Raw genomic sequence first — 26,241 nt, forward strand, 5'->3', positions numbered from 1 at the left:
ACCTCACGATCAACACGCATCGAGGGTTGTACCGGTACAATAGGCTGGTTTTTGGTGTGGCATCGGCTCCAGCAATTTGGCAGAGGGCCATGGAGCAGGTATTACAGGGAATTCCAGGCACACAATGTTACCTGGACGACATTCTGATCACAGGTGATGGTGATGAACAGCATCTCGCTAACTTGGAACTGGTGCTCAACAGACTGAGAGTATGGACTTAGGGTAAATCGGCAGAAATGTGAGTTCTTCCAGAAGCGGATCTCGTACTGTGGTCATGTCATTGACCGGGAGGGGCTTCATAAGTCTCCTGACAAGATAGCGGCAGTTGTAAAGGCTCCCGCTCCGGAGAATGTCTCTCAGTTGAGGTCGTTTCTAGGATTAATTAACTACTACCATAAATTTCTGCCAAATCTATCCACGGTGCTGCATCCGTTGAACGCTCTTTTACAGAAAGGGGTACCATGGGACTGGGGCAAAAACTGTAAGAAGGCATTTCGCAAAAGCAAAGAATTGATCACCTCAGAGGAAGTGTTGGCTCACTTCAACCCGACACTGCCTATTCGGTTGGCTTGTGATGCTTCTCCATATGGTATTGGGGCAGTACTCTCATAAATTGCCAAATGGCACGGAAAGGCCAGTCGCGTTTGCATCCAGATCATTGACCTCTGCTGAGCGCAACTATGCGCAGATCGATAGGGAGGCCCTTAGCCTTGTATGGGGAGTGAAGAAGTTTAATCATTACCTACAGGGCCAAAAATTCACACTTCTGACGGACCATCAACCGTTGGTGTCCATTTTTAACCCTAAGAAGGGTGTTTCGGTGATGACAGCACAGCGTCTCCAGAGATGGTCTCTTTTCTTAGGGGCACATCAATATCAGATAGAATTCAAAGGTACGAAACAGCATGGCAATGCTGATGGCCTGTCGCGCCTGCCACTACCTGAAGATGAAGACACGACGGAAGTTGACCCTGTTGAGTTATTTCATTCGACCATTATCGAGTGTTTACCTGTCACCAACGCAAGTATTGAAAGAGAAACCAGGAACGACCCGACGCTGTCCAGAGTCTACGAGGTGACAGTGAAAGGATGGCCAACACGGGGTGATCCTCTGTTACCGGCATTCTCAGCAAGGCGAGACCAGCTGTCCGTCTGCCATGGTACTTTGATGTACGGGACAAGAGTGATTATTCCTCCCAAGTTAAGGGAAAGAGTTTTAAAAGAACTACATGAAGGTCATCTGGGGGGAGTTAAAATGAAAAGTCTTGCTAGGACTTACGTATGGTGGCCGGGTATTGACCAACAGATTGAGGAGTTAACGAAAAGCTGCGCTGGGTGTCAAAAAGTGCAAAATGCACCTCCGATAGCACCGCTACACCCATGGGAATGGCCTTCAGCCCCATGGCAACGCGTACACATTGACTTTGCTGGTCCATTCATGGACTCCATGGGCTAAAAATTCGGTATCGCCGCGCCAGGTCTTTAGTGCCCGAAATTTAGCGCTGGGCCGGATTCCCCTAGCGCCCGCCTGAAATTCAGTAGCGCGGCCCCAAGACGGAGGCGGGCGCTATTGGAGGGTTTGGCCGCCTCGTTTGGGGCGAAGAATGTCAGTTTCCGGTGCCCAGCTGCCGCTGCGGCAACCGATGCGGTGCGGCAGGCTGGGGTACTGCAGGCCTCCTCCTCTTAAGGAGGAGCTGCCTGCAGCCGTGAGATCGCCGCTGGATTCCCCCGTCAAATGAGCCTGGCACCACGGAGAAGTGCCGGGCTCGCGGGAGTCACACACCAATGCCGCGGGGGGGGGTGGTGCAGGAGTCCGGGGAGGGAGGTGCGGCCAGGCGGTCGCCGGGAAAGCGGCCGGCCGCCCCTCCACCTTTATGCGCCGGCCTCTCGGAGCTGTAAGGCACCGTTTTGCAAACGCTGTTTGCGGCCGCGACGGGCGAGGCGGCCGCAACTGAATTTGGCCATCGGGACGGATTACCATTGGAACCGGGGCGCTGCGCACACCGATGACGTCATCGGTGCCGGCGCAGCGCTACCGGCTAACGCCGATGTTAGGGACCAACTCAATTTCGGGCGCTAAAAAACTTCCGGCGCAAACCACTTTATAGCCAATAAGTGGGCGCAAACGCGACTGAATTTCTAGGCCCATGTTCCTAATCGCGGTGGACGCACATTCCAAATGGCCAGAAGTCATCAAGATGAATACCACTACTTCAGAAAAGACAATTGCGGTGTTAAGAACAATATTCGCAAGGAACGGATTGCCAGAACAGATCTGTTCGGACAACGGACCACAGTTTGTATCGGAAGAATTCCAACAATTCTTAAAGAAGAATGGAGTTAAACATTATACCTCTGCCCCATATCATCCGGCGACAAACGGGTTGGCTGAAAGATTTGTCCAGACATTCAAAAAGGCTATTAAGGCCATGAATGAAGATCAGATTCCGCTGCAACACAAGGTCGATAAGTTCCTGATGTCATATAGAAACGCCGATCATGCCGTGACTAACCAAAGTCCTGCTATGATGTTTTATAACATGAGGTTGCGGTCCAAGTTGGACTTGTTAAAACCAAATGTGCGGAGGGAAGTGGAAAACAAACAGTTTCGGCATATTAACAGCAAGACCACTCGAACTTTCGACGTAGGACAACCAGTGATGGCAAGGGGCTATGGAAACGACAAATGGCAGTCCGGAACAATCTGGGCCAGACAAGGACCTCTGATGTACACCGTAGATATTGGTCATAATGTGATAAGGCGTCATGCGGATCAACTGGTAGAGTCGAGAGCAAGGGTCGAACCCATGGTTGTGACAGAGACAGCTGTGGAAGACGTTCATGAACCTGAAGCATCTACCTCGGCCGAGAATGTATTTGATGATGATGACACCCAATACATTGGCAACCAACTAGAGGAGGCACCTCAACAACAACAATCAGAGACCACTGAAAGGCGTTATCCAAGCCGAATCAGAAAGCCTCCTGAGAGACTGAACCTTTGAACTGTTATACCTGAAGTTATATATGTATATATGTTATGTTTATTTGGGGATATGACTGTTAAGCTAAAAAGGGAGGATTGTGGTGTATGTAACCTGTTCCACCTTAAGAGAACTTAAGCCTGGTCCACCTTAAGAAAGGTACTACTTTCTTTGGCTGCTGTATACGTAATACCGGTGGTGACCACACCGGTATATAAGCACAGTGTAATAATACTGTATTCAGTATAGTCCGACCTTCAACCAGTAAAGACCTGTTGAATTTACTCTTGTGGTCTGTGTAGTAATTCTCACTATAACACACAGACTTAACAGAGAGAAACTATTTCCTCTGGTGGAGGAGTCCAGAACAAGGGGTATAACCTTAAAATTAGGGGTAGACCATTCAGGGGTGATGGCAGAAAGCAATTCTTCACACAAAGGATAGTGGAATCTGGAACTCTCTTCCCCAAAAAACTGTTGAGGCTATAGGTCATTTTAAAATTTCAATGCTGAGTTTGATAGATTTTTGTTAGGCGAGGGTATTCAAGGTTACGGAACCAAGGCGGGTAGATACAGTTAAGATACAGATCAGCCATGACCTAACTAAATGGCAGAACAGGCTCGAGGGACTGACTGGCCTACTCCTGTTCCTATGTTCCAGAGGAGCTGGAGACACTCTTCTGTGCAGTTCGTATTGACTGCTTTTAAGTTACAGGAATGAAGATGTTTTGTGCTGACTGTATTCTATGTTCTCTTAAAGCGCTGCCTAAGGAGTATCAGAAGATCGGAAAAGCTCTGCAGAACCTTTCACAGGTCTTCACAACCAGTGGTTACGAAGGTAGCGTGTTATTGTTAATTAATGTTTCAGGGTATTTTACATGCACATTTGCTAGCTGCAGTCTTTAGAGATCCAACTGAAGATGATGGTAATCTAATATGAAGTAAAACTAACCACTTTTAAAATTATTGAACTATGAATGCATTTACTAATGGCATCATTTTTGTTCAGCCTTTAATAAGAGGCTTTGAAAACCCTTTTTCTCTTATTTCTGCCTGTCCCTCCTTGCAGCCATATTTGGTTCATACAACTTTATGCAGCATTACTTGACTGAAATGGTCAGCACATAACCTATCCCCAGGCCTCCAGCAATGGTTCTCTGTAACTGGTAAAGAGTATGAATTATAATTGGACTGGAGCTAGTGAAGGGCTGTATGATATTGCTATAGGCTCATATCCTATGTCTACGTAGGCTTTAACTTCCTTGATATTCAAACCATCTCTGATTTAGCAGCAGATTGCTTTTTGTGTGACACTTCCCTAAATGTACATAAAATATGCTTCTGTTATGTCTCATACAAGCATATATATATAACTGACAGGTGCATTCTAATAATGAATCTGGTGTGACATCATTAACATACATACAAAAATTGCTGTAATTGTTTTGTAGGCACCCTATCTGGTTGGTGGTTCTTAAAACTGAAAAGTGAGATTTTGAAGGAAAAAAACCCTTTAAAAAAGAATTCATAATCTAAGCAATATTTGGGTAGCCAAGCATAAGAAATAGGAGCAGGAGTAGGCCATTCGGCCCTTTGAGCCCGCTCCACCATTCAATGAGATCATGGCTGATCTTCTGTCACAACTCCATTCACCGACCCTATCGCCATATCCCTTGATGCCTTTACTAGTCAGAAATCTATCGACTTCTGTTTTGAATATACCCACTGACTGAACCTCCACAGCCCTCTGGGGTAGAGAATTCCAAAGATTCACCACCCTCTGTGTGAAGAAATTTCTTCTCATCTCAGTCCTGAATGGCCTACCCTTTATCTTGAGGCTGTGGCCCCTGGTTCTAGACTCCCTAGCCAAGGGAAACATTCTCCCAGCAGCCATCCTATCAAGCCCTGTAATCATTTTGTATGCTTCAATGAGATCCCCTCTCATTCTTCTGAATTCAAGAGAATACAGGCCTAGTTTACTCAATCTCTTCTCTTACGACAGTCCCACCATACCAGGAATCAATCTCGTGAACCTTCGTTGCACTCCCTCTATGGCAAGTATATCCTTCCTTAGGTAAGGAGACCAAAATTGTACACAGTACTCCAGGTGTGGTCTCACCAAGGCCCTATATAATTGGAGTAAGACTTATTTACTCCTGTTCTCAAATCCTCTTGTAATGAAGGCCAGCATACCATTTGCCTTCCTAATGGCTTGCTGCACCTGCACATTCACTTTCAGTGACTCATGTACAAGGACACCCAGGTCCCTTTGAGCATCTGCATTCCCCAATCTTTCATCATTTAGGAAATACTCTGCCTTTCTGTTTTTTCTACCAAAGTGGATAACTATCCACATTATATTCCATCTGCCTTTTTCTCACCCACTCACTGAGCCTGTCAAGATCCCCTTGAAGCCTTTTCACATCCTCTTCACAACTGACACACCTAGCTTTGTATCATCAGCAAATTTGGAAATGTTACATTTAGTCCCCTCACCCAAATCATTGATACAGATTGTGAATAGCTGGGGCCCAAGCACGGATCCTTGCAGCACCCCACTAGTCACAGCCTGCCATCCTGAAAAAGACCCATTTATCTCTGGAGAATAGCGGATATCTGTAATCTTATTGTAGGGTTCAGGAGATTACATAAATTTCAAGAAGGAGCTCAAACAGTTGCAAACCATCGCTTTGACTCTGCAATTACAGCCACAGGAGCAATAACTGCCACAAGAGTCATTACTGTTTTGTAATTATTGGGTTGCAATCGCTCCAGTGCATCTGTCAAGCTTTAAACAAATATATCCACTCTGGAATTCTCAGATTTTTAAATTCAATTTTGCGTCCTTTTTCTTTTCCTTTGCAGATGGTGCCAAGGCTAGTATTTTTTAGTGCAGTTTGTGAATGATATTGCCATATTAAAAAACTTAATATTATAGAACTATAATTTTTATTGAATGAGTATCCACAGAAAATATTCTGTCTTAACATTTCAGAACCTAAATTTGAAGCCTCTTATAATGCTATATTTCATTCAAGAATTTCTTAACCTTACTAAGAGAATTAATGAAATAACAACAAAAAATGCTGGAAATACTCAGCAGGTCAGGCAGCATCGTGGAGAGAGAAACCAGAATTAACGTTTCAGGTCGATGACCTTTCGTCAGAACTGGAAAAAGTTAGAGAAGTAACAGATTTTTAAGCAAGTGTGGGGCAGGGAAAGGGAGGAGGGGAGAAAAGAACAAAGGGAATATCTGCAATAGGCTGGAAGGCAGGAGAGATTAAAAGACAAAAGGAATGATGGTGCAAGGCAAAAGGAGATGGTAATGGGACAAGTTGAGAAACAAAAGATGACAAGTTGAGGTGTTAAATGGCAGTGGCAGAATCATCAACAGCTGCCATGTGAGAGAAAAAAAGAAAAATATATAGGGGCTGAGGTTATAGTCTGAAATTGTTGAACTGATGTGGAGTTCAGAAGGCTGTAAAGTGCCTAATCGAAAGATGAGGTGCTGTTCCTCGAGCTTACGTTGAGCTTCGTTGGAACAGTGCAAGAGGCCGAGGACGGAAAGATCAGAGTAGGAGTGGAGCGGCGAATTAAAGTGACCGGCAACCGGAAGCTCGGGGTCACGCTTACAGACTGAACGGAGGTGTTCCGCAAAACAGTCACCCAATCTACGCTTGGTCTCCCCAATGTAGAGACCGCATCTGGAACAGCGAATACAGTATACTAAATTGCAAGAAGTACAAGTAAAATGCTGTTTCACCTGGAAGGAGTGTTTGGGGCTCTGGGAAGGGAGGAGGTAAAAGGGCAGGTGTTGCATCTCCTGCACTTGCACGGGAAGGTGCCGAGGGAAGGAGAAGGGCTGTTAGGGGTGATTGAGGAGTGGACCAGGGTGTCGTGAAGGGAGCCGTCCCTTCAGAATGCTGAAAGGTGGGGGATGGGGGGGAAGATGTGTTTGGTGGTGGGATCACGCTGGAGGTGTTGGAAATGGCGGAGGATGATCCGTTGAATGTGGAGGCTGGTGGGGTGAAGGGTGAGGACAAGGGGAGCCCTATCGTGGTTCTGGGAGGGAGGGGAAGGGGCGAGAGCAGAAGTGCGGGAAATGGAACGGACACGGTCAAGGGCCATGTCAGCCATGGTGGTGGTGAATCCTCGGTTAATGAAAAAGAAAGACATAACGGAAGCACTAGTATGGAAGGTGGCATCATCAGATGCGGCGGAGATGGAGAAACTGGGAGAATGGAATAGAGTCCTTGCAGGAAGCGGGGTGGGAGCAAGTGTAGTCCAGGTAGCTGTGGGAGTCAGTGGGCTTATAGTGGATATTTGTCGATAAACCTATCCCCAGAAATGAAGACCGAGAAGTTGAGGAAGGGAAGGGTTGGAGATGGACCATGTGAAGGTGAGGGAAGGGTGGAAATTGGAAGCAACATGAGTTAAATTTAGTAGTTCAGGGTGAGAGCAGGAAACGGCACCAATACAGTCATCAATGTACCGGAAAAAGAGGTGAGGGAGGGGGCCTGAGTCATCATCTTTGGCAGTCCCTTGGAACCGAAGATGACTTGCTTCCGCATTAAAAATGAGTTCTCGGGTGACTGATGAGTCCAATGCGGGACCTACAGTCTCTGTCACAGGTGGGGCAGACGGTGGTTGAAGGGGCGGGTGGGTGGGGTGCTTGGGTTAACGCGCGCTGTTTGCGCTTGGCTTCCACTTGCTCTCGGCGAAGAGACTCGGTGTTCGGCGCCTTCCCGGATGCTTCTCCGCTTTGTGTGGTCTTGGGCCAGGGATTCCCAGGTGTCGGTGGGGATGTTACACTTTTTCAAGGAAGCTTTGAGGGTGTCCTTGAAGCTTTTTCTCTGCCCACCTGGGGCTCTCTTGCCGTGTCGGAGCTCGGAGTAGAGCACTTGTTTTGGGAGTCTCGTATCGGGCATGCAGACGATGTGACCCGTCCAACGGAGCTGATCGAGCATGGTCAAAGCTTCGTAGCTGGGGATGTTGGCCTGAGCACGAACACTGACGTCGGTGCGCCTATCCTGCCAATGGATTTGCAGGATCTTGCGGAGGCAGCGTTGGTGGTACCTCTCCAGTGCTTTGAGGTGCCTGCTGTCCATGGTCCATGTCTCTGAGCCATAGAGCAGGGCTTAGTACCGGGTTTGAGGTCCTGGTCTTCAAACACTGTCTTCCTCAGGCGACCGAAGACTGCACTGGCACACTGAAGGCAGTGTTGGACTTCTTCATCGACGTCTGCCCTTGTTGACCGTAGGCTCCTGAGCTATGGAAAGGGGTCCACGTTGTCCAAGGCCTTGTCGTAGGACTGGAACAAAATGTTCCACATATCCCACGAAAAGGCAGGCATAGCTAGGGCCCATGCGGGTTCCCATAGCAGCATCTTTAATTTGGAGGAAGTGAGGAATCAAAGGAGAAGTTGTTCAATGTGAGAACAAGTTCAGCCAGGCAGGGAAGGGTGGTGGTGGATGGGGACTGGTTGGGCCTCTGTTCAAGGAAGAAGCGGAGCGCCCTCAGGCCATCCTGGTGGGGGATGGAGGTGTAGAGGGATTGGACGTCAGTAGTGAAAAGGAGACGGTTGGGGCCAGGAAACCGGAAACTGTTAAAGTGGCAGAGGGCGTCGGAAGAGTCACGAATGTAGGTGGGAAAAGACTCAACAAGGGGAGGCAAAATAGTCGAGATAGGAAGAAATCAGTTACGTGGGGCAAGAACAGGCTGAAACGATGGGTCTACCAGGGCAGTCCTGTTTGTGGATCTTGGGAAGGAGGTAGAAGCGGGCTGTGCGGGGTTGGGGGAGTATGAGGTTGACAGCCTTGGAGGGAAGGTCTCCAGAGGAGATGAGGACAGAGACTGTCTTGGAAACAATGGCTTGATGTTTGCTAGTGGGGTCGTGGTCGAGGGGGAGGTAGGAGGAGGTGTCAGAGAGTTGGCATTCAGCCTTCGCACGGTAGAGGTCGGTTCGCCAAACAACAACATCACCACCCTTGTCAGCAGGTTTAATGACAATGTTAGCATTGGATCGGAGAGAACAGAGTGCTGCAAGTTCAGAGGGAGGGAAGTTGGAGTGAGTGATGGGAGCAGAGAAATTGAGATGGCCGATGTCACGCCAGCAGTTAGCAATGAAAAGATCTAGAGAGGGTAAGAGGTCAGAGGGAGGGGTCAAGGTAGAACGAGAATTCTGAAAGCAGGAGAAAAGGTCAGCCATGTGGGGGGGAAGACTCCTGGCCAAAGAAGTCGGCATGGAGACGAAGGCGATGGAAAAAGAGCTCAGCATCATGCCAAGCTCGAAATTCATTGAGATGGGGGCATAAGGGGATGAAGCACAGGCCTTTGCTGAGGACTGATCGTTCGGGGTCAGAGAGGGGAGGGTCAGAGGGGATAGTGAAAACACGGCAGGGGGTGAGATTGGAAGAAAGGATGGGGTCAGAGGAAAGAGAAGGGAAAGAAGGTTCTGGAGGGGTGTTGGTATCCAAGAGTTGATGAAGCTTGCGATCCTTGACATCTGAAAGGAAGAAAAAAGTTTTTTGGTGAAGCGTCGGATGAGTCGAAGGATGAAATGGAACTGTGGACCAGGACAGCTTTGAGATAGAGTGCATCGGTGCTGCTGAAGAGAGAGGTCAGGAGTGTTCATGTGGCGAGGCATGGTGAAGAGCGCGGATCTCTGGATGTGGCGAGAGCAATAGTTTGAGGAACGCTGAATATCTTAATAATTAGTGAATACTTTGTGAGAATTAATGTGTGCTTTGTGTCTAGGTAAATTTTCGTTCTTGGCAGGATTTGAATGGCCTTTCTGAAATTAAACATTTTGGGGTAGAGTTTCCACTTTGGGAGCAATCACTGATTCCGGCACGAATTAAGACAGTTTTGAAAAGTGTTTCCCCCACCCCCCCCCCAGTTTCCGCTCAAACTCATTTGCATATTGCTAAATACAAAGACTGCTATGAACCAGCGTAATCAGGCAGCGTTTTAAAATGTGATTTTTTTTTTTCATTTTGCTTTTTAAAAAAAATTCCTTGATATATTTAAGAGTGGTAACTTGGTAAAGTTTGATTAATACAGCTGAAAATGGGTTTATCACAAAATAAACATTTTAAATCACAGTGTCAATCCACCACCTGTGAGTAACTCGATTTTAAATGACTAGAAAATAGTTTTGTATACTTTTAGTTAGATTGGGGTACAGTAGTCAGTTCCTTAGTAAATTTTTTTAAAAATCATTGAAAACCTTTCAGAATGTACCTATTAGTGTCCGTGCGCCCAAAAGTTCCAGCTTAATTTTTGGAGCCTCCTCGAAGGCCTGCAAACGAGCGCAATTAGCGGAAATTCTCGATGGTGATTAATTCATCCTGGGGGGTATGGCCAGTTTTGTGGGCGAGGCTGGCTTCTAGCATGATATTTTTAAAACTAGTGCAAAATATCGCAGAAACTTGATTTACACTGAATGCACTTTGCGCTTAAAATTTCGCAATCTTTTGTGCCAGTTATGCCGATATCGGGGAAATTGCACCAAAAAAACAGTGCAATCGAGCAGAAACTTTTGTCATTTGGGAGTTGTCTTTTTGCAGAGAATTTCTTTCATAACGTTTGCAGTACAATTGGCCAAAGGACTCCCATTCATTGATTTGTGTTTCAGGTGAATCCATTTTGACAGATCCATTAACTGAAGCAGGAAAGACGTATGAAGAAATTGCTAACCTCTTCGCAGAACAGGTGCTAAGATGTTTTTAATTTGGATAGCTGCATTGGAAATGTAAAATAGCTGTGTAACATTTATAATAATGACTTTATACTGTGATATTATAACTCAACAGTAGCTTTTTAAATGTGAATTATTATTTAAATCATTAGTATGGTGGTTAAGTATATTGGAGCTATGCATACTGCATCAAAGAATGAATGGTAGCATATTGGTTCAGACTTGCAGTTTCTGTACATGCTGCGCTACTGATATACTGGTAATGCTGCTTTGGAGCAAGGTGCTGTCTCATTGAGAAGACAGCAGGAATAATTGATCTCTGGCTGCTCTTACACCATGGGTGGTGCGTGGCACAGAAAGATTGGGGAAGAGAAGAAAATAAATGAAAAGAGTTGATTTTGGCAAAAAAAATGTGGTGCAATATCAGTCTGTATTACACTGGAGTTATCAGAACTTGAAATGGTGAAATCTGAGTGCAAAAGCTGATTTTGCGACATAGTACAATTATGTAGAAATTTCATATAAATTTGTTTTTAACAGCCCAAAAAAGATCTGCATTATCTGATGGAAACCAACCAGGAATACAAAGGATTACTAGGATGTTTCCCTGATATCATTGGTGTACACAAGGTAAAAAAAACTTACAGGTATTTTTAATGTGAAATCAAAATGTTCCATTGCAGCTTTTTTTGTCGCTGGTCAGATGGCAATAAAAATCGATAAAGGTGAGACAAAATTAATCTAAAGCAAAACTTAGATTAATTGAAAATGATTGTGTAAAAGATTAGAAAACTGTACAACTGCTGATTTATAACCTGTGAGTTGCCACTGTGCAAGCTAATTTACAAAGGACCACTCAGCTGGTGAAGGGGGACCAGAGACGTACAGGACAGCCAGCAAACGGAGCAAACCTTCATCCAGTCATTCTGGGCTGGATTTGAGCCCAGGTTTCAAAGATAAAAGAATAATGTGCTTACCCACCCTACCACTCTTTCTCCTACACAAGTTTATTTATAGTACAAACTAGCATCTGAACAGATCATGGATCCATTCATTTGCATAGACTAAATTTTAATGACTTCATGACTGCATGCATAATTTAGAGTAGAAAAGAGACACTTATGGTTTCAAACTCATTGGTCTTGATAAATGGGAGGACAAGTCATTTTTTAAAAATTGTATGAGACCCTAGGTTATTTTTAAATAGGGCCACAGAGCACAATAACAAAGATGTAATGGGAAACGGGTACAAATCACTGATTAGGCCACAGTTAGAATATTGTGTTCAGTTTTGGGTGCCCTCATTTAGGAAGGATGCAAAGGGTTCAAAAGCGATTTACTAAAATTATATCGGGGTTGAGGGTGTTCGTTATGAGGAGAGACTAGAAAAACTTGGAACTCTAATCACTAGAACAGAGAAGGTTGAGGAAATCTGATCAAGATGTTTTAAAAATTATGAGCGATTTTGGTAAAGGCAAGGAGAGAAAACCTATTTGGTCGATGAGTCGGTAACTAGCGGGCATAAATTTAAATATTGTGGGGAAAGGGAATGGGACTAAATGGAGAGCTCTTTCAGATAGCCAGCAAAAGAAATAAAGAACTGGATTTATATAGCGCCTTTCACAACCTCAGGATGTCCCTAAAGCACATTACAGCCAATTAAGTACTTTTTGAAGTGTAGTCACTGTTGTAATGTAGGAAACGTGGCAGCCAATTTGTACACAACAAGGTCCCACAAACAGCAATGTGATAATGACCAGATAATCTGTATTAGTAATGTCGGTTGAGGGATAAATATTGGCAAGGACACCGGGCAGAACTTCCCTGCTCCTCTTTGCAATAGCGCTATGGGATCCTGAGAGGTCAGATGGGGCCTTGGTTTAACGTCTCATCCGAAAGACGGCACCTCCGACAGTGTTAGCCTAGATTTTTATGCTCAAGTCTCTGGAGTGGGGGGGCATAGCAAAGTGTAGAAATGTAGTGGTCATAGGGGATTTGATAGTCAAGGGGATAGACAGGCATTTCTGCAACTTCCAACGTGAGTTTCGCATGGTGTGTTGCCTCCCTGGTGCCATGTTAAAGGGCATCACTGAACGGGTGCAGAACATTTTACAGAGGTAAGAGGAACAGCTGGAAGTCCATATTGGAACCAATGACATTGGTAGGTAAAGGGTTGAGGTATTTCAGACAGAGTTTCAGGAGTTAGGGAGGAAGTTAAAGAGCAGGACTTCAAAGATAGTAATCGCTGGATTACTCCCAGTGCCATGTGCTAGTGAGTAGAGGAACAGTAAAATAAGACAGGTTATCTTGGTGTCTGGAGAAATGGTGCAGGAGGGAGGGTGTTACATTGTTATAGTATCACATCATTAAATGGAACTACTTTGGTATGGAACTACTTTGGTATGGTGTAGTTATATTGCTATGTGGCACACTGCACGGGCAGTGCACAGTGCAGCGTCGGACATCTTGTATCACTCCGCACCATGCGGCAGCACAGAAACAAAGCAGAAATACAGCTAGTAAAAGCAGTAACTAAAATGAGCTAAAAGTGTCTTATTTATAGTAAAAGAACACGAGACACAACGTGATGGCAGCGGTATAAGTGAGTACAAAATTGTGCTATACGAACTACGAATAAGACAAAGTGATTTTATGAGGTGATTGAGAGTGAATCGTACGGGAAACTAAAATGACTGCACTGACTGTGCAGATGCAACTCCTCATGAACTGGGAAGCTGACGATATCGTAGAAGCATTCCGCAAGTTCAAACAGAAATGTGAGCTTACATTCAAAAGCTTCCTGAAGGGCACTACCAACGAGGAAAAGCTTAGTTACATTCTGTTGTGGACAGAAGAAAAAGGTCTAGATTTGTATAATAGCTGGAGTTTGACTGAAGAGGAAAAGGAAAACCCTGTGACAATTTTTGATAAATTCAGCAACCATCTACACAGATACAAATTCCAGAGTTTAAGACAGGAACCTGGTGAAACAGCTGACAATTTCCTGACAAGGCTGAGAAATGAAGCCAGCAAGTGTAAATTTAAGGAAATGGAGGAAAGGCTTGTGGACCAGCTAATATGGGGGTCAGCGCATGTAGAGGTACAAAAAGCCCTGATAGGAAAAGAAAAGCTCGGAATAACAGAGGCTATAGATACTGCAAGAGCTCATGAAGCCATGAAGCAGCAAATGAAAACGTTGATTTCTCAAACGGCTGACATGCGGACGGCTTCTGAGACGGACAACAGAGTGGATGCAGTGAGAAAAGTACAACACACAAAGACATGCACATGACAATGGGGGAAACGTGCAGAAATTGTGGAAGACCGCACGATTACACAGACAAGAGGAAATGTCCAGCATATGGAACAAGCTGCAATGCATGTGGCAAACTAAACCACTGGGAAAAGAGGTGTAGAACGAAGAAAGAAGGAACATACATCAAAAACAAAGGCGGACAGCAGAACCAGAGAAAGAAACACAATATCCATGCCATGGATGAGCAGGATGATGATGATGATCACGACAATGCACTAAACATCGAAACCATAAAGATACAGCTTCACGAGATGTCCAGAGCGGAAAATACTCCGAGGAGAGAATTGCACACCATCATCCAAATCAAAAAAAAGGTCAAAGGTCAGCCCACAACCATCAACTTAAAGTTGAAGCTGGACACGGGCTCAGAGCAACATTCTCCCATTGAGACTGTACCAGCAGATCTTTCCCGAAAACCTGAGAGAAGATGGCTACCCGAAAAATGGTTGTTTAAAGGCAAGTAATGTCATGCTGACAGCATACGGGGGGAGTGAGATTAAACAACTCGGAATAACCTTTATCAAAGGGACACATAAAAGAAAGAACATCAACTGCATGTTCTATGTCACCGACACTGAGGGGCCAGCGATCCTGGGATTAAACAGCTGCGAGAAGTTGAGATTGATCTCAGTGCATCATGAGCTGACGGAAACGCCACTGAAGATAGACAGCAACACCCCACTGGAGAACCGCCCACAAATCAAGAGTAAAAAAGACTTGATAGACATGTACCCGGAATGTTTCGATGATACAGTGGGATGTTTCGGCGATTTCCAATACCACATCACCATCGATCCAGAGGTAAAGCCCGTTATCCATGCTCCACGAAAAGTACCCATCGAGCTGAAGACAAAGCTTGAAAGAGAGCTAAAGGAGATGGAAGAAAAGGGAGTGATCGTAAAGGTCACTGAACCCACGGACTGGGTAAACTCAACTGTGGTACGAGAAAAGCCAAACGGGCGTCTCAGAATATGTTTGGACCCCAAAGATCTAAACCAGGTGATAAAGAGGGACCACTATCCCACCCCAGCACTAGAGGAGATTACGCCATCACTGGCAGGAGCCAAGGTTTTCTCAAAACTAGATGCCAGAAATGGATATTGGAACGTGAAGTTGGATGAGGAATCAACAACACTGACAACATTCAACACACAATTTGGGCGTTACAAATTCCTGCGGCTACCATTCGGGCTAAAGGTCAGTCAAGATATCTTTCAACAGAAAATGGACGAGACATACAGAGGCTGTGAAGGAGCTATAGGAATAGCTGATGATATTCAGATCTATGGAGCAGATGAAAGAGACCATGACATGCACCTACATGAGGCCATGGAGAGTACCAGGAAGGCTGGCATCAAGTTAAATGCAGATAAGTGCATAGTTAAAGTCAAGGAATGCCAATTCTTCGGTATGATTTATACACCAGAGGGAGTCAAGCCAAATCCAGAGAAGATTGCGGCGATTGCTGAAATGAAACCACCCAAAGACAAGAAAGAGCTGAGGAGTTACCTCGGCTTGGTCCAATACATGAGTTCTTTCATCCCACACATGTCGGAACATACAACAAATCTCAGAGAGCTATTGAAAGAAGACGCCGAATACCAGTGGTCTGAATCACACAAAAGGAATTTCAAACAACTTAAAGAACTGTTGTGCAAAGAAACAAGTCTGTCATATTATGACAGAAGAAAACCAGTCACTCTGCAAGTAGACGCTTCTACCAGAGGACTAGGGGCAGCTCTGGTGCAGGAAGGAAAGCCGATAGCTTTCACATCAAAGGCCTTGACGTCAGCTGAGACGAGATACGCCAACATAGAAAGAGAACTATTAGCAGTAGTGTACGGATGCGAGAAATTCCATACATACCTATATGGCAGGCGATTTACAATAGAGAGTGACCATCGTCCACTAGAACAGATCTTTAAGAAGAATCTGTGCAAAGCGCCTGCAAGACTGCAAAGACTACTTCTAAGGATCCAAAGCTATGACTTCACGCTTAAATATAAGCCAGGAAAGGAAATGGTGCTAGCAGATGCGTTGTCTCGATTGTCACCATATGAGAAACACGAGGTGGAGGGCCTAACAGTAAAAATCCACCACCTAGTGAATGTTACCCCTACAAAGCTCAGTCAAATCAGAGATGAGACTAGCAAAGATGAGGAGTTGTAACTACTCACACAACAAGTAATACAGGGGTGGCCGGAGAGAATCCAGCAGATACAGGTGACAATTCGTCAATACTGGACGATTAAAGACGATATTGCAGTAGAAGACGGTATTCTCCTTGCTGGATCGAGGATCATCGTGCCAAAGACGATGCAGACACAACTTCTCCATCTCATACATGAAGGCCACATGGGAATGGAGAAATGCAAGCCGAGAGCCAGATCAGCTGTATACTGGATAAGCACGTACAAAAATATCAAACAGATGGTCTTTGCATGTGGTATATGCCAGAAATACAGAAATGCACAACAGAAAGAGGAGATGATACCTAGTGAAATACCGTCAAGTCCATGGCACACTGTTGGGGCAGATCTCTTCATGTGCAATCAAGAATGGTATCTCATAGTGGCAGATTACTATTCCAAGTTTCCTTTTGTGAGAAGGATGAAAGACTTGAGAGCCACAACTACCACCAGGATTGCAAAGAACTTGTTTGCTGAACAAGGAATCCCGGAAAAGGTAATCTGTGACAATGGAACCCAGTTCACATTGAGTGAATTCAGAGCTCTGGCAGAAAAGTATGGGTTCAAAATAGTAACCTCATCCCCACATTTCCCAAGGGGACACTGGTTCATCGAAAGACAGATCCAGACTGTCAAGAGAACTCTCATCAAAAGTAGTGAGATGGGAGAAGACCAAGACCTTGCCCTCCTATCACTCAGATCAACACCACTGAAAGCAGACATTAAATCACCTGCGGAATTGCTGAATGGGAGGAAGTTTAAGACTACACTACCAGCAAAAATACATCCTCCCCAGGACCAGGAGGACTTCAGACAAAAGCTGGCAGAAGCACAAATCGTAGGAAGCAAACATTACGATAAACATGCAAAGACGCTACCAGAATTGCTGAATGGACAATCAGTGCATGTGCAAGACCCGGTGTTGAAAACCTGGAATCCAGCCAAGGTCATTGGAAAAGCTGATACTCCAAGATCCTACTTCGTAGAGACTGAACCTGGTAACCAATACAGACGGAACAGACTCCACATCAGACCTTCACCTGAACTGGATAAGCAGCAGACAACACAAGCAACATTGACAACACCAGCTACCACAAGCAGTACAACACCAGAAACAAGCGCTACAAATCAAACAACCACGAGCATGCACACTCCAACTCCAAAGGCGACAGCAACAACAACAACGAGAGCGGAACACACCAAAACACCGCAGAGAGGAATGGTCACCACCAAATCCACAAGATGGAGGGAAACATCCAACCACCTGAGCGATATCGCGAATAAAAAAAAAACTCACGATTCTTTGTAGTTGTTGATAGTTTTGATATAATATTTGTTAATTTAAATTGTTAAATTTCATGTTTTAGTTTTTTGAGAAAGAGGGATGTTACATTGTTATAGTATCACATTAAATGGAACTACTTTGGTATGGTGTAGTTATATTGCTATGTAGCACACTGTGCACGGGCAGTGCACAGTGCAGCGTCGGACATCTTGTATCACTCCGCACCATGCGGCAGCACAGAAACAAAGCAGAAATACAGCTAGTAAAAGCAGTAACTAAAATGAGCTAAAAGTGTCTATTATTTATAGTAAAAGAACACAAGGAGACACAACAGAGGGCTTCAGATTCCTGGAGCTTTGGGACCATTTTTGGGGCAGGAGGGAGTTGTACAAGATTGTATCTCAACAGGACTGGGACCAATGTCCTCACAGGGAGGTTAACTAGTGCTTTGGGGGAGGGTTTAAACTAATTCAGCAGTGGGAGGGGCACAAGGATGAAGCATTAGAGGAGATACAAGGTGCACAGAGGACTAGGAGAGACAAACCGCATTAGAATAAAGAGCAGATCAGACGGACGGGGGGTGGGGGGGGGGAATGCGATGCAGACTAAGATGGGTTTAGAGAGCATGTATGTAAATGTACGGAGTGTGGTAAATAAGGTTGGTGAGCTGCATGCACAAGTAGCCACATGGGATAATGATATAGTGGCAATAAAGGACACCTGGCTCAAACAAGGGGAGGAATGAGCACTTTAATATTCCTGGCTACAATATACTCAGGATAAATAGGGAACCAAAAAAAAGGATGGGGGGGGGGGTGCAGTATTGATCAAAGATACTGTTGCAGCACTAGAAAGGGATGATGTACTTGAGGGTTCAAAGAATCTATTTGGTTAGAATTAAGGAACAATAGAGGAGCTAGTACGCTGCTGGGTGTATACTATAGGCCACCAAATAGTGAGAAGGAGATAGAGGAGCAAATTGCAGACATGCAAGAACTTTAGAGTAGTGATAATATAGACTGGGAATATAACAGTATAAAGGACAAAGAGGAGGAGGACTTCCTGAATTGTGTACAAGAGAACTTGATCAGTTGTTTCCAGCCCAAGGAGGAAGGAAGCAGTGGTGGATCGAGTTCTGGGGAATGAAGTGGGGCAAGTGGAGCATGTTTCACTGGGAGAGCATTTGGGAAACAGTGATCACAATCTCATTAGATTTAGAGTAATTATGGAAAAGGACAAGGATAAATCAAATGTGAAAATATTCAACTGGAGGAGGGCTAATTTCAGTGAGTTGAAAAGGGATCTGGCCCAGGTGAATTAGAATCAAAGATTGATGGGTAAAACAGTAAATGAGCAATGGGAGGCCTTCAAAGACGAGATAGTTTGGGTACAGACTAGACACATTCCTACGAGGGGGAAAGGAAGGGCATCCAAAGCTAGAGCTCTCTGGGTGACTAAAGATATGGAGGTCAAAATGAGACCGAAAAAAGAGGCTTATGATAATTGTAAGGTTCATAATACAGTCGAGAACCAAGCTGAACATAGAAAGTACAGAGGAGATCTAAAAAAGGGAATAAGAGGGGCAAATGGAGAATATGAAAATAGATTAGGGAACCCAAAAGTCTTTTATAAACAAATTAAAATAAAAGGATAGTCAAAGGAAGGGTGAGGCCGATTGGAGACCAAAAAAATCATCTTGTGAAGGCAGAAGGCATGACTGAGGTACTAAATGAGTACTTTGCATCTGTCTTCACTAACAGTAAAGGAGGAGGCAGTAGCGATATTAGATGGGATGAAAATAGATAAGGAGGATGTAAGTCACCCGGTCCAATTGGGATGCTTCCTAGGTTGCTGCGGGAAGCACGGGTGAAAATAGCAGAGGCTCTGGCCACAATCTTCCAATCCTCCTTGGATATGGGAATGGTGCCAGAAAACTGGAGGATTACAAATGTTGCACCCCTGTTCAAAAAAGCGGAAAGGGACAAACGCAGCAATCACAGGCCAATCAGCCTAACATCGGTGGTGGAGAAACTTTGAGATAATAATCAGGGACAAAATTAATTGGCACTTGGAAAAACATGGGTTAATCAATGACGGCCAGCATGGATTTGTGCTGATTGTGTTTGACTAACTTGATTAAATTCTTTGAAGTTATTAAGAGGGTGGATGAAGATAGTGAGGTTGATGTTGTGTATATGGACTTTAAAAAGGCATTTGATGAAGTATCACTTAATTTGTCTTGTTAGCAGAATTGAAGCCCATGGGATTAAAGGCTGTGGATACGAAATTGGCTAAGGGACAGAGGGCAGAGTAGTCTTGAACGGTTGTTTTTCAGATTGGAGGGAAGTATGCAGTGGTAGCCCCTGGGGTCGGGGTTGGGACCAATGCTCTTTGATATATATTAATGACCTTGATTTGGGTATACAGGGTGTAATTTCCACAGTTTGCAGATGACACAAAACTCGGCAATGTAGTAAATCGTGAGTAGGATAGTTTCTTTTTTATTCGTTCCTGGGATGAGTGTGTTGCTGGCAAAGCCAGTATTTATTGCCCATCCCTAACTGCCCTTGAGAAGGTGGTGGTGAGCCGCTGCCTTGAACTGCTGGAGTCCATAAGGTGAAGGTATTCCCATAGTGCTGTTAGGGAGGGAGTTCCAGGATTTTGACCCAGCGACGATGAAGGAATAGCGATATATTTCCAAGTCAGAATGGTGTATGACTTGGAGGGGAACTTGGACATGATGGTGTTCCCGTGTGCCTGCTGCCCTTGGCCTTCTAGGTGTTACAGGTCATGTGATAGTAACAGACTTCAGGAGGACGTAGACATACTGGTTAAATGGGCAGACACGTAACAGATGAAATTTAATGCTGGGAATGGTGAAATGATTCATTTTGGTAGGAAGAATGAGGAGAGGCAATATAAACTAAATGGTACAATTTTAAAGTGGCTGCAGGAACAGAGAGACCGGGGGGTGTATGTACACAAATCTTTGAAGGTGGCAGGACAAGTTGAGAAGGCTGTTTAAAAAGGCATACGGGATGCTTGGCTTTATAAATAGAGGCATAGAGAACAAAAGCAAGGAACTTATGCTAAACCTATATAAAACACTGGTTAGGCCCCAGCTGCACTATTGTGGCCAGTTCTGGGCACCACATTTTAGCAAGTTTAAGGCCTTGGAGAGGGTGCAGAGGAGATTTACTAGAATGGTACCAGAGATGAAAGACTTCAGTTATGTGGAGAGACTAGGGAAACTAGTGGTGTTCTCCATAGAGCAGAGAAAGTTAATTGAGATTCAATGGAGATGTTCAAAATCTTGAAGGGTTTTGATAGATTAAATAAGAAGACATTGTTCCCAATGGCGAAAGGGTTGGCAACCAGATGAGATAGATTTAAGTTCATTGGCAAAAAAAACAGATGCAACATCAGGGGAAAAAAATGTTACGGGAAAACAAATGCTATACAGCGAGTTATGATAATCTGCAATGCACTGCCTGAAAGGGTGGTGTAAGCAGATTCAATAATAACTTTCAAAAGGAAATTGGATAAATATTTGTAAAGGGAAAAAATGGGCTATGGGAAAGAACAGGGGAGTGTGACTAATTTTATAGTTATTTCAAAGAGCCGGCGCAGGCATGGTAGGCCATGGAAGGAGTGCAGCAAAGATTCACCAGGCTGATACCTGTATTTAGTTGGTCTGCCATTTCTTTGTTCCCCATTATAAATTCCCCTAATTCTGACTGCAAGGGACCTACGCTTGACTTCACCAATCTTTTTCTCTTCACATATCTATAAAAGCTTTTACAGTCAGTTTTTATGTTCCCTGCAAGCTTACTCTCATATTCTATTTTCCCTTTCTTAATTAATCCCTTTGTCCTCCTTTGTTGAATCCTAGGGCCTGATAATCTATATCCCAGGGTACTTAAGGAAGTGGCCCTAGAAATAGTAGATGCATTGCTGGTCATCTTCCAGAACTCGATAGACTCTGGAACAGTACCCATGGATTGGAGGGTAGCTAATGTTACCCCACTATTCAAAAAAGGTGGTAGAGAAAAAGCGGGGAATTATAGACTTGTAAGCCTGACATCGGTAGTGGGAAAATGCTAGAGTCCATTATAAAAGATGTAATAGCAGAGCACTTGGAAAGCAGTGACAGGATCGGACAAAGTCAACATGGATTTACAAAAGGTAAATCATGCTTGACTAACCTACTGGAATTTTTTGAGGATGTAACTGGTAAAATAGATAAGGGAGAACCAGTGGATGTGGTGTATTTGGACTTTCAGAAGGCTTTCGATAAGGTCCCACATAAGAGATTAGCGTGCAAAATTAAGGCACATGGGATTGGGGGCAAGGTATTGACTTGGATAGAGAACTGGTTGGCGGACAGAAAGCAAAGAGTTGGAATAAACGGGCTGTTTTCCGAGTGGCAGGCAGTGACTAGTGGGGTACCGCAAGGATCGGTCCTAGGACCCCAGCTGTTCACAATATATATTAATGATCTGGACGAGGGAATTAGAAACATAGAAGATAGGAGCAGGAGTAGGCCATTCGGCCCTTCGAGCCTGCTCCGCCATTCAATGAGATCATGGCTGATCATCCAAACCCTAGCACCCGGTCCCTACACCGACAACCATCCCACCCAAGCCCTATCCCCGTAACCCCACGTATTTAATCCCCCCTAACACTAAGGGCCAATTTTTATCATGGCCAATCAACCTAACCCGCACATCTTTGGATGTAATATCTCCAAATTTGCAGACGACACAAAGCTGGGTGGGAGGGTATGCTGTGAGGAGGATGTTGTGAAACTCCAGTACAATTTGGACAGGTTGGGTGATTGGGCAGAAACATGGCAAATGCACTATAATGTGGATAAATGTGAGGTTATCCACTTTGGTGGCAAAAACAGGAAGACAGATTATTATTTGAATGGCAATAGATTGGGAGAAGGGGAAGTGCAAAGAGACCTGGGTGGTGTTGTGCACCAGTCGCTGAAGGTAAGCATGCAGGTGCAGCAGGCGGTTAAGAAGGCAAATGGTATGTTGGCCTTCGTAGCAAGAGGGTTCGAGTACAGGAACAAGGATGTCTTGCTACAGTTGTACAGGGCCTTGGTGAGACTGCAGTTTTGGTCGCCTTACCTGAGGAAGGACGTTCTTGCCATGGAAGGAGTGCAGCAAAGATTCACCAGGCTGATACCTGGGATGGCAGGAATGACGTATGAGGAGAGATTGTGTCGATTGGGCTTATACTCACTGGAGTTTAGAAGATTGAGAGGGGATCTCATCGAAACCTATAAAATTCTGTCAGGCCTGGACAGACTAGATGCAGGAAGGATGTTTCTGATGGCCGGGGAGTCCAGAACCAGGGGTCATAGTTTAAGGATAAGGGGTAAGCCATTTAGGACTGAGATACGGAGGAATTTCTTCACCCAGAGAGTGGTGAACCTGTGGACTTCTCTGCCACAGAGGGCGGTGGAGGCCAGTTCATTAAATATATTCAAGAAGGAGTTGGATATATTTCTTAAGGCTAAAGAGATCAAGGGATATGGGGAGAAGGCAGGGACAGGGTACTGAATTTGGATGATCAGCCATGATCTCATTGAATGGCGGAGCAGGCTCGAAGGGCCGAATGGCCTACTCCTGCTCCTATCTTCTTTGTTTCTTCTGTCCTGTATGATTGTGATTCTAAATTGGAAAAAAGAACATGATGCCGTTTTATCAAAAAAAGTATAAATATCAAAAATGGTGATGGTTTTTCTCAAGGCTTTGTCCTGTGAAAACTCTGGTACTTATCAGGATGGCAGATAACAGAAGTGTAGTTGAAGGTTCCACTGTAGTTGAATGTGTGACCAGAACAACTTATTTGTTATGCTCAGTACAGCTACAGCACTCTTAATTGCAAGAAATGTAAATATGTGGCACATTAAAATGAATTCATCTTCTTGCCTATCTTAAGTTCTGCTACAATATTCATCTATTGATGCTGGCAGCCAATGCAGCAGGAACAGTTTAACATTCCCTCCTGTCTACAGTTACAATTTGAAACATATTCGGCATATAACTGGTATTTAATAGAGAAGAAAACTGAAGAGCTAAGTACTGTGACTGTTAAGTGCACACACTTGTTTGTGTCTCCAATATAATTTTCTGGTCGGAAATATATCTACATTTATTTTTAAAATGTGATTCTATTTTTGATGCACCTTTTTGTGCAGAGATCTGATGTTGATGATCAGCCAAGCAGAATTTTACTCAGTGATAATCTTATTAACTCGAACTCTGAAAGGAATAGTTTTCGGGTTTTTCTGAGACCTATTATATTCTTGAGATTTTTAATATTTTTTTTTATATTTGTGTTATGAATTTATGTATAGTGTCATTATTTTATAATAGGGAGCTATTGAGAAAGCCAAAGAAGGTGACAAGTTGGTTGCTTTGAATAAGGTAACACCACAGGAAAAGAACACCATGGTGAATCGTATCGGCACAATGTCCTACACATTCCAAGGTAGGTACAGATACAAAATAGAAAAAAGAGAAATAACTTGGTATACTTTACTTTCATATATGTTTACAATTTTTCTTTCTTATGGGAGGAAAAAAACAGTTCGGGAGAACATTTAACCCTGTGATGCTTTCACAGCTGGTGCATAGTGATATTGGTGGAAATTTGAGATCTGCCTATCTTCTTGGCTAATGTTAGTTAGGATTGCCAACTCTGGTTGGAGGCATTCCTGGAGGTTTGATCGCGTGACATTCTGACTACATTGACATCTGACCACTCATATGACATTTGATCACATGACTTCTACAAATGTTACTGCATTTACCTTATAAAGGTTGAGTTTTTTTTTTATTCATTCATGCATCTTTCTCTGTCCTCCGTCCTAATCCCAAAATTCCAACAGCATTAAAAAGCAAATTCAAGGGTAACTAGAACTCTCAGTCCCAGGAGTGTCTGATATTCGGATTTGCTGTTGTTGTTATAATTTCACCAGCTCTTACACCACCAGGTGGAGCCTGGCATGGCAGCACAGGGCTCTATGTCCTGGGGAAGTGAAAGCAAACCTGACTGGGCCTGCTGTGCAGAAACTACCTTCCTGTTGGTTGCTGGGCATTGACAGGAAACCAATATAGGAACAGGAGTAGGGCATTCAGCCCCTTGAGCTTGTTCCATCATTCTGTTAGCTTATGAGTAATCTGTACCTCAACTCCATTTAGCCGCTTTTGCTCCATATCCTTTTACAACCCAGGTTGTTCTGCCCTGCCGGATTAGGGAGAAATCTGAAAGAGGGAAAGGTGAGTATTAAAAAAAAAATTGATTTTAGTGTAGAAAATTGAGAATATTTCACTAAACTGTACCTTATTTTATTTTGCATTTAAGTTTCAGCGACTAAAGATTATTGTATGCAGGCTATTAAGTTCAGGTCTCAATTTCATTACAGCTGAAATGAATCACTTCCACAGTAATCGGATTTATGATTACAATTCTGTAATGCAACACTACCTACAGCAACAAGTCGAGTTTTATGAGACGGTAGGTTGCTTAACAGATCCATTTTCCTTATGATTTTGTAGGGACAGCAGACATAGTGATTTCATTCTTTAATTTGGGAAAATGCCTTTTTATCTCTCCATGGTTTCATTAAATTTGAGAGGTGTTTAAAACCATGATGGATTTAGATAGAGTAAATAAAGAGAAACTGTTTCCAATGGCTGAAGGTTCAATAACCAAAGGGCACAGATATAATGTGGTTGGCAAAAGAACCAGAGGCGACATGAAGACAAATGTTTCTACATAACGAGTGGTTACGATTTGGAATGCACTGCCTGATAGTGATGGATACAAATTCAATATTAGCTTTCAAAAAGGGAATTGGATAAATACTTGAAGGAGAAAAAATTGCAGGGATATGGGGAAAGAGTAAGGGAGTGGAACTAACTGGATTGCTCTTCGAAAGAGCCGGCGCAGACCTGATGGGCCGAATGGCCTCCTTGCGTGCTGTACTATTATGATTTTATATTAATTTAATAGGCTTTTTTTCCTAAAGAAACTTCAGGCATAAACCATGGCTTTGTAAAGAAAACAATAATTTAATATATACTAGAAAATCAACATTAGAATTAAACAACATCTTCACTTCTTGCAAGATTTAGAATTGCTTTAACAACAATTTTTTTTTTTAAAACACCTGACGCTCCAAAATGCATAGCCTTTTGGAAAACAAAAGTCTATCCTAGACTAACCACTAAACGAAAGTTTATACTCATGGTTTTGCTCGGGCTTATCGAAGCCCTCTAAATACCTTGATGGACATGGTTGTGGTGGAGCACATGGGTTTCTCTCATAGTCATGTCAACCATTCCAGAAGTAATCTGTAAACCTGCATCCAGGTAGAAAGCGCTAAGGTAGCAGAGCAATGAGAAAATGACCCTTCCTTCACATGGTTAGGTTTTTTGTAATGGTCCTTGTTCTGTCCTCCTCACGACTATGATTCGACAGACAGCTAAACCCTCATCACCAAACAGGAGGCGTTGTTACTTTTAATCCAGTTTAATGACATAGGGTGAAACTACAAGAGAGCAAGAAATTACAACATCAAATAAGGCCGATTGGTATTACAATCACGATCTGAATACACAAAATAAACCTAGGATAGTAGAACGAAACATTGCCACTATAACTCAACGGTTCTATTACAATTTGAGGTAAATCTGATACAACAATCAAAGGTCTAACACATGAATGCCAGGGGAAAGACTAATAGC

General features: G+C 43.9%; 1 protein-coding gene across 4 annotated transcripts in view; it reads left to right on the forward strand.

Moving 5' to 3' along the window:
* snx9b (sorting nexin 9b) overlaps window positions 1-26,241 on the forward strand; it is a 194,742-nt gene that overhangs the window by 156,304 nt on the left and 12,197 nt on the right. For all 4 annotated transcript variants that reach the window (XM_085981515.1, XM_085981517.1, XM_085981516.1 and 1 more), the window contains 5 exons: window positions 3,745-3,822; window positions 10,621-10,697; window positions 11,224-11,313; window positions 23,866-23,980; window positions 24,918-25,009. In XM_085981515.1, coding sequence (XP_085837641.1) covers window positions 3,745-3,822; window positions 10,621-10,697; window positions 11,224-11,313; window positions 23,866-23,980; window positions 24,918-25,009 — 452 coding nt within the window. The remainder of the gene's footprint in view (window positions 1-3,744; window positions 3,823-10,620; window positions 10,698-11,223; window positions 11,314-23,865; window positions 23,981-24,917; window positions 25,010-26,241) is intronic.

This window comes from Somniosus microcephalus, chromosome 3 (assembly GCF_052327205.1).
Source record: "Somniosus microcephalus isolate GS21.2 chromosome 3, FLI_Smic_1.0, whole genome shotgun sequence".
In the NCBI taxonomy this organism is placed as follows: Eukaryota; Metazoa; Chordata; class Chondrichthyes; order Squaliformes; family Somniosidae; genus Somniosus; species Somniosus microcephalus.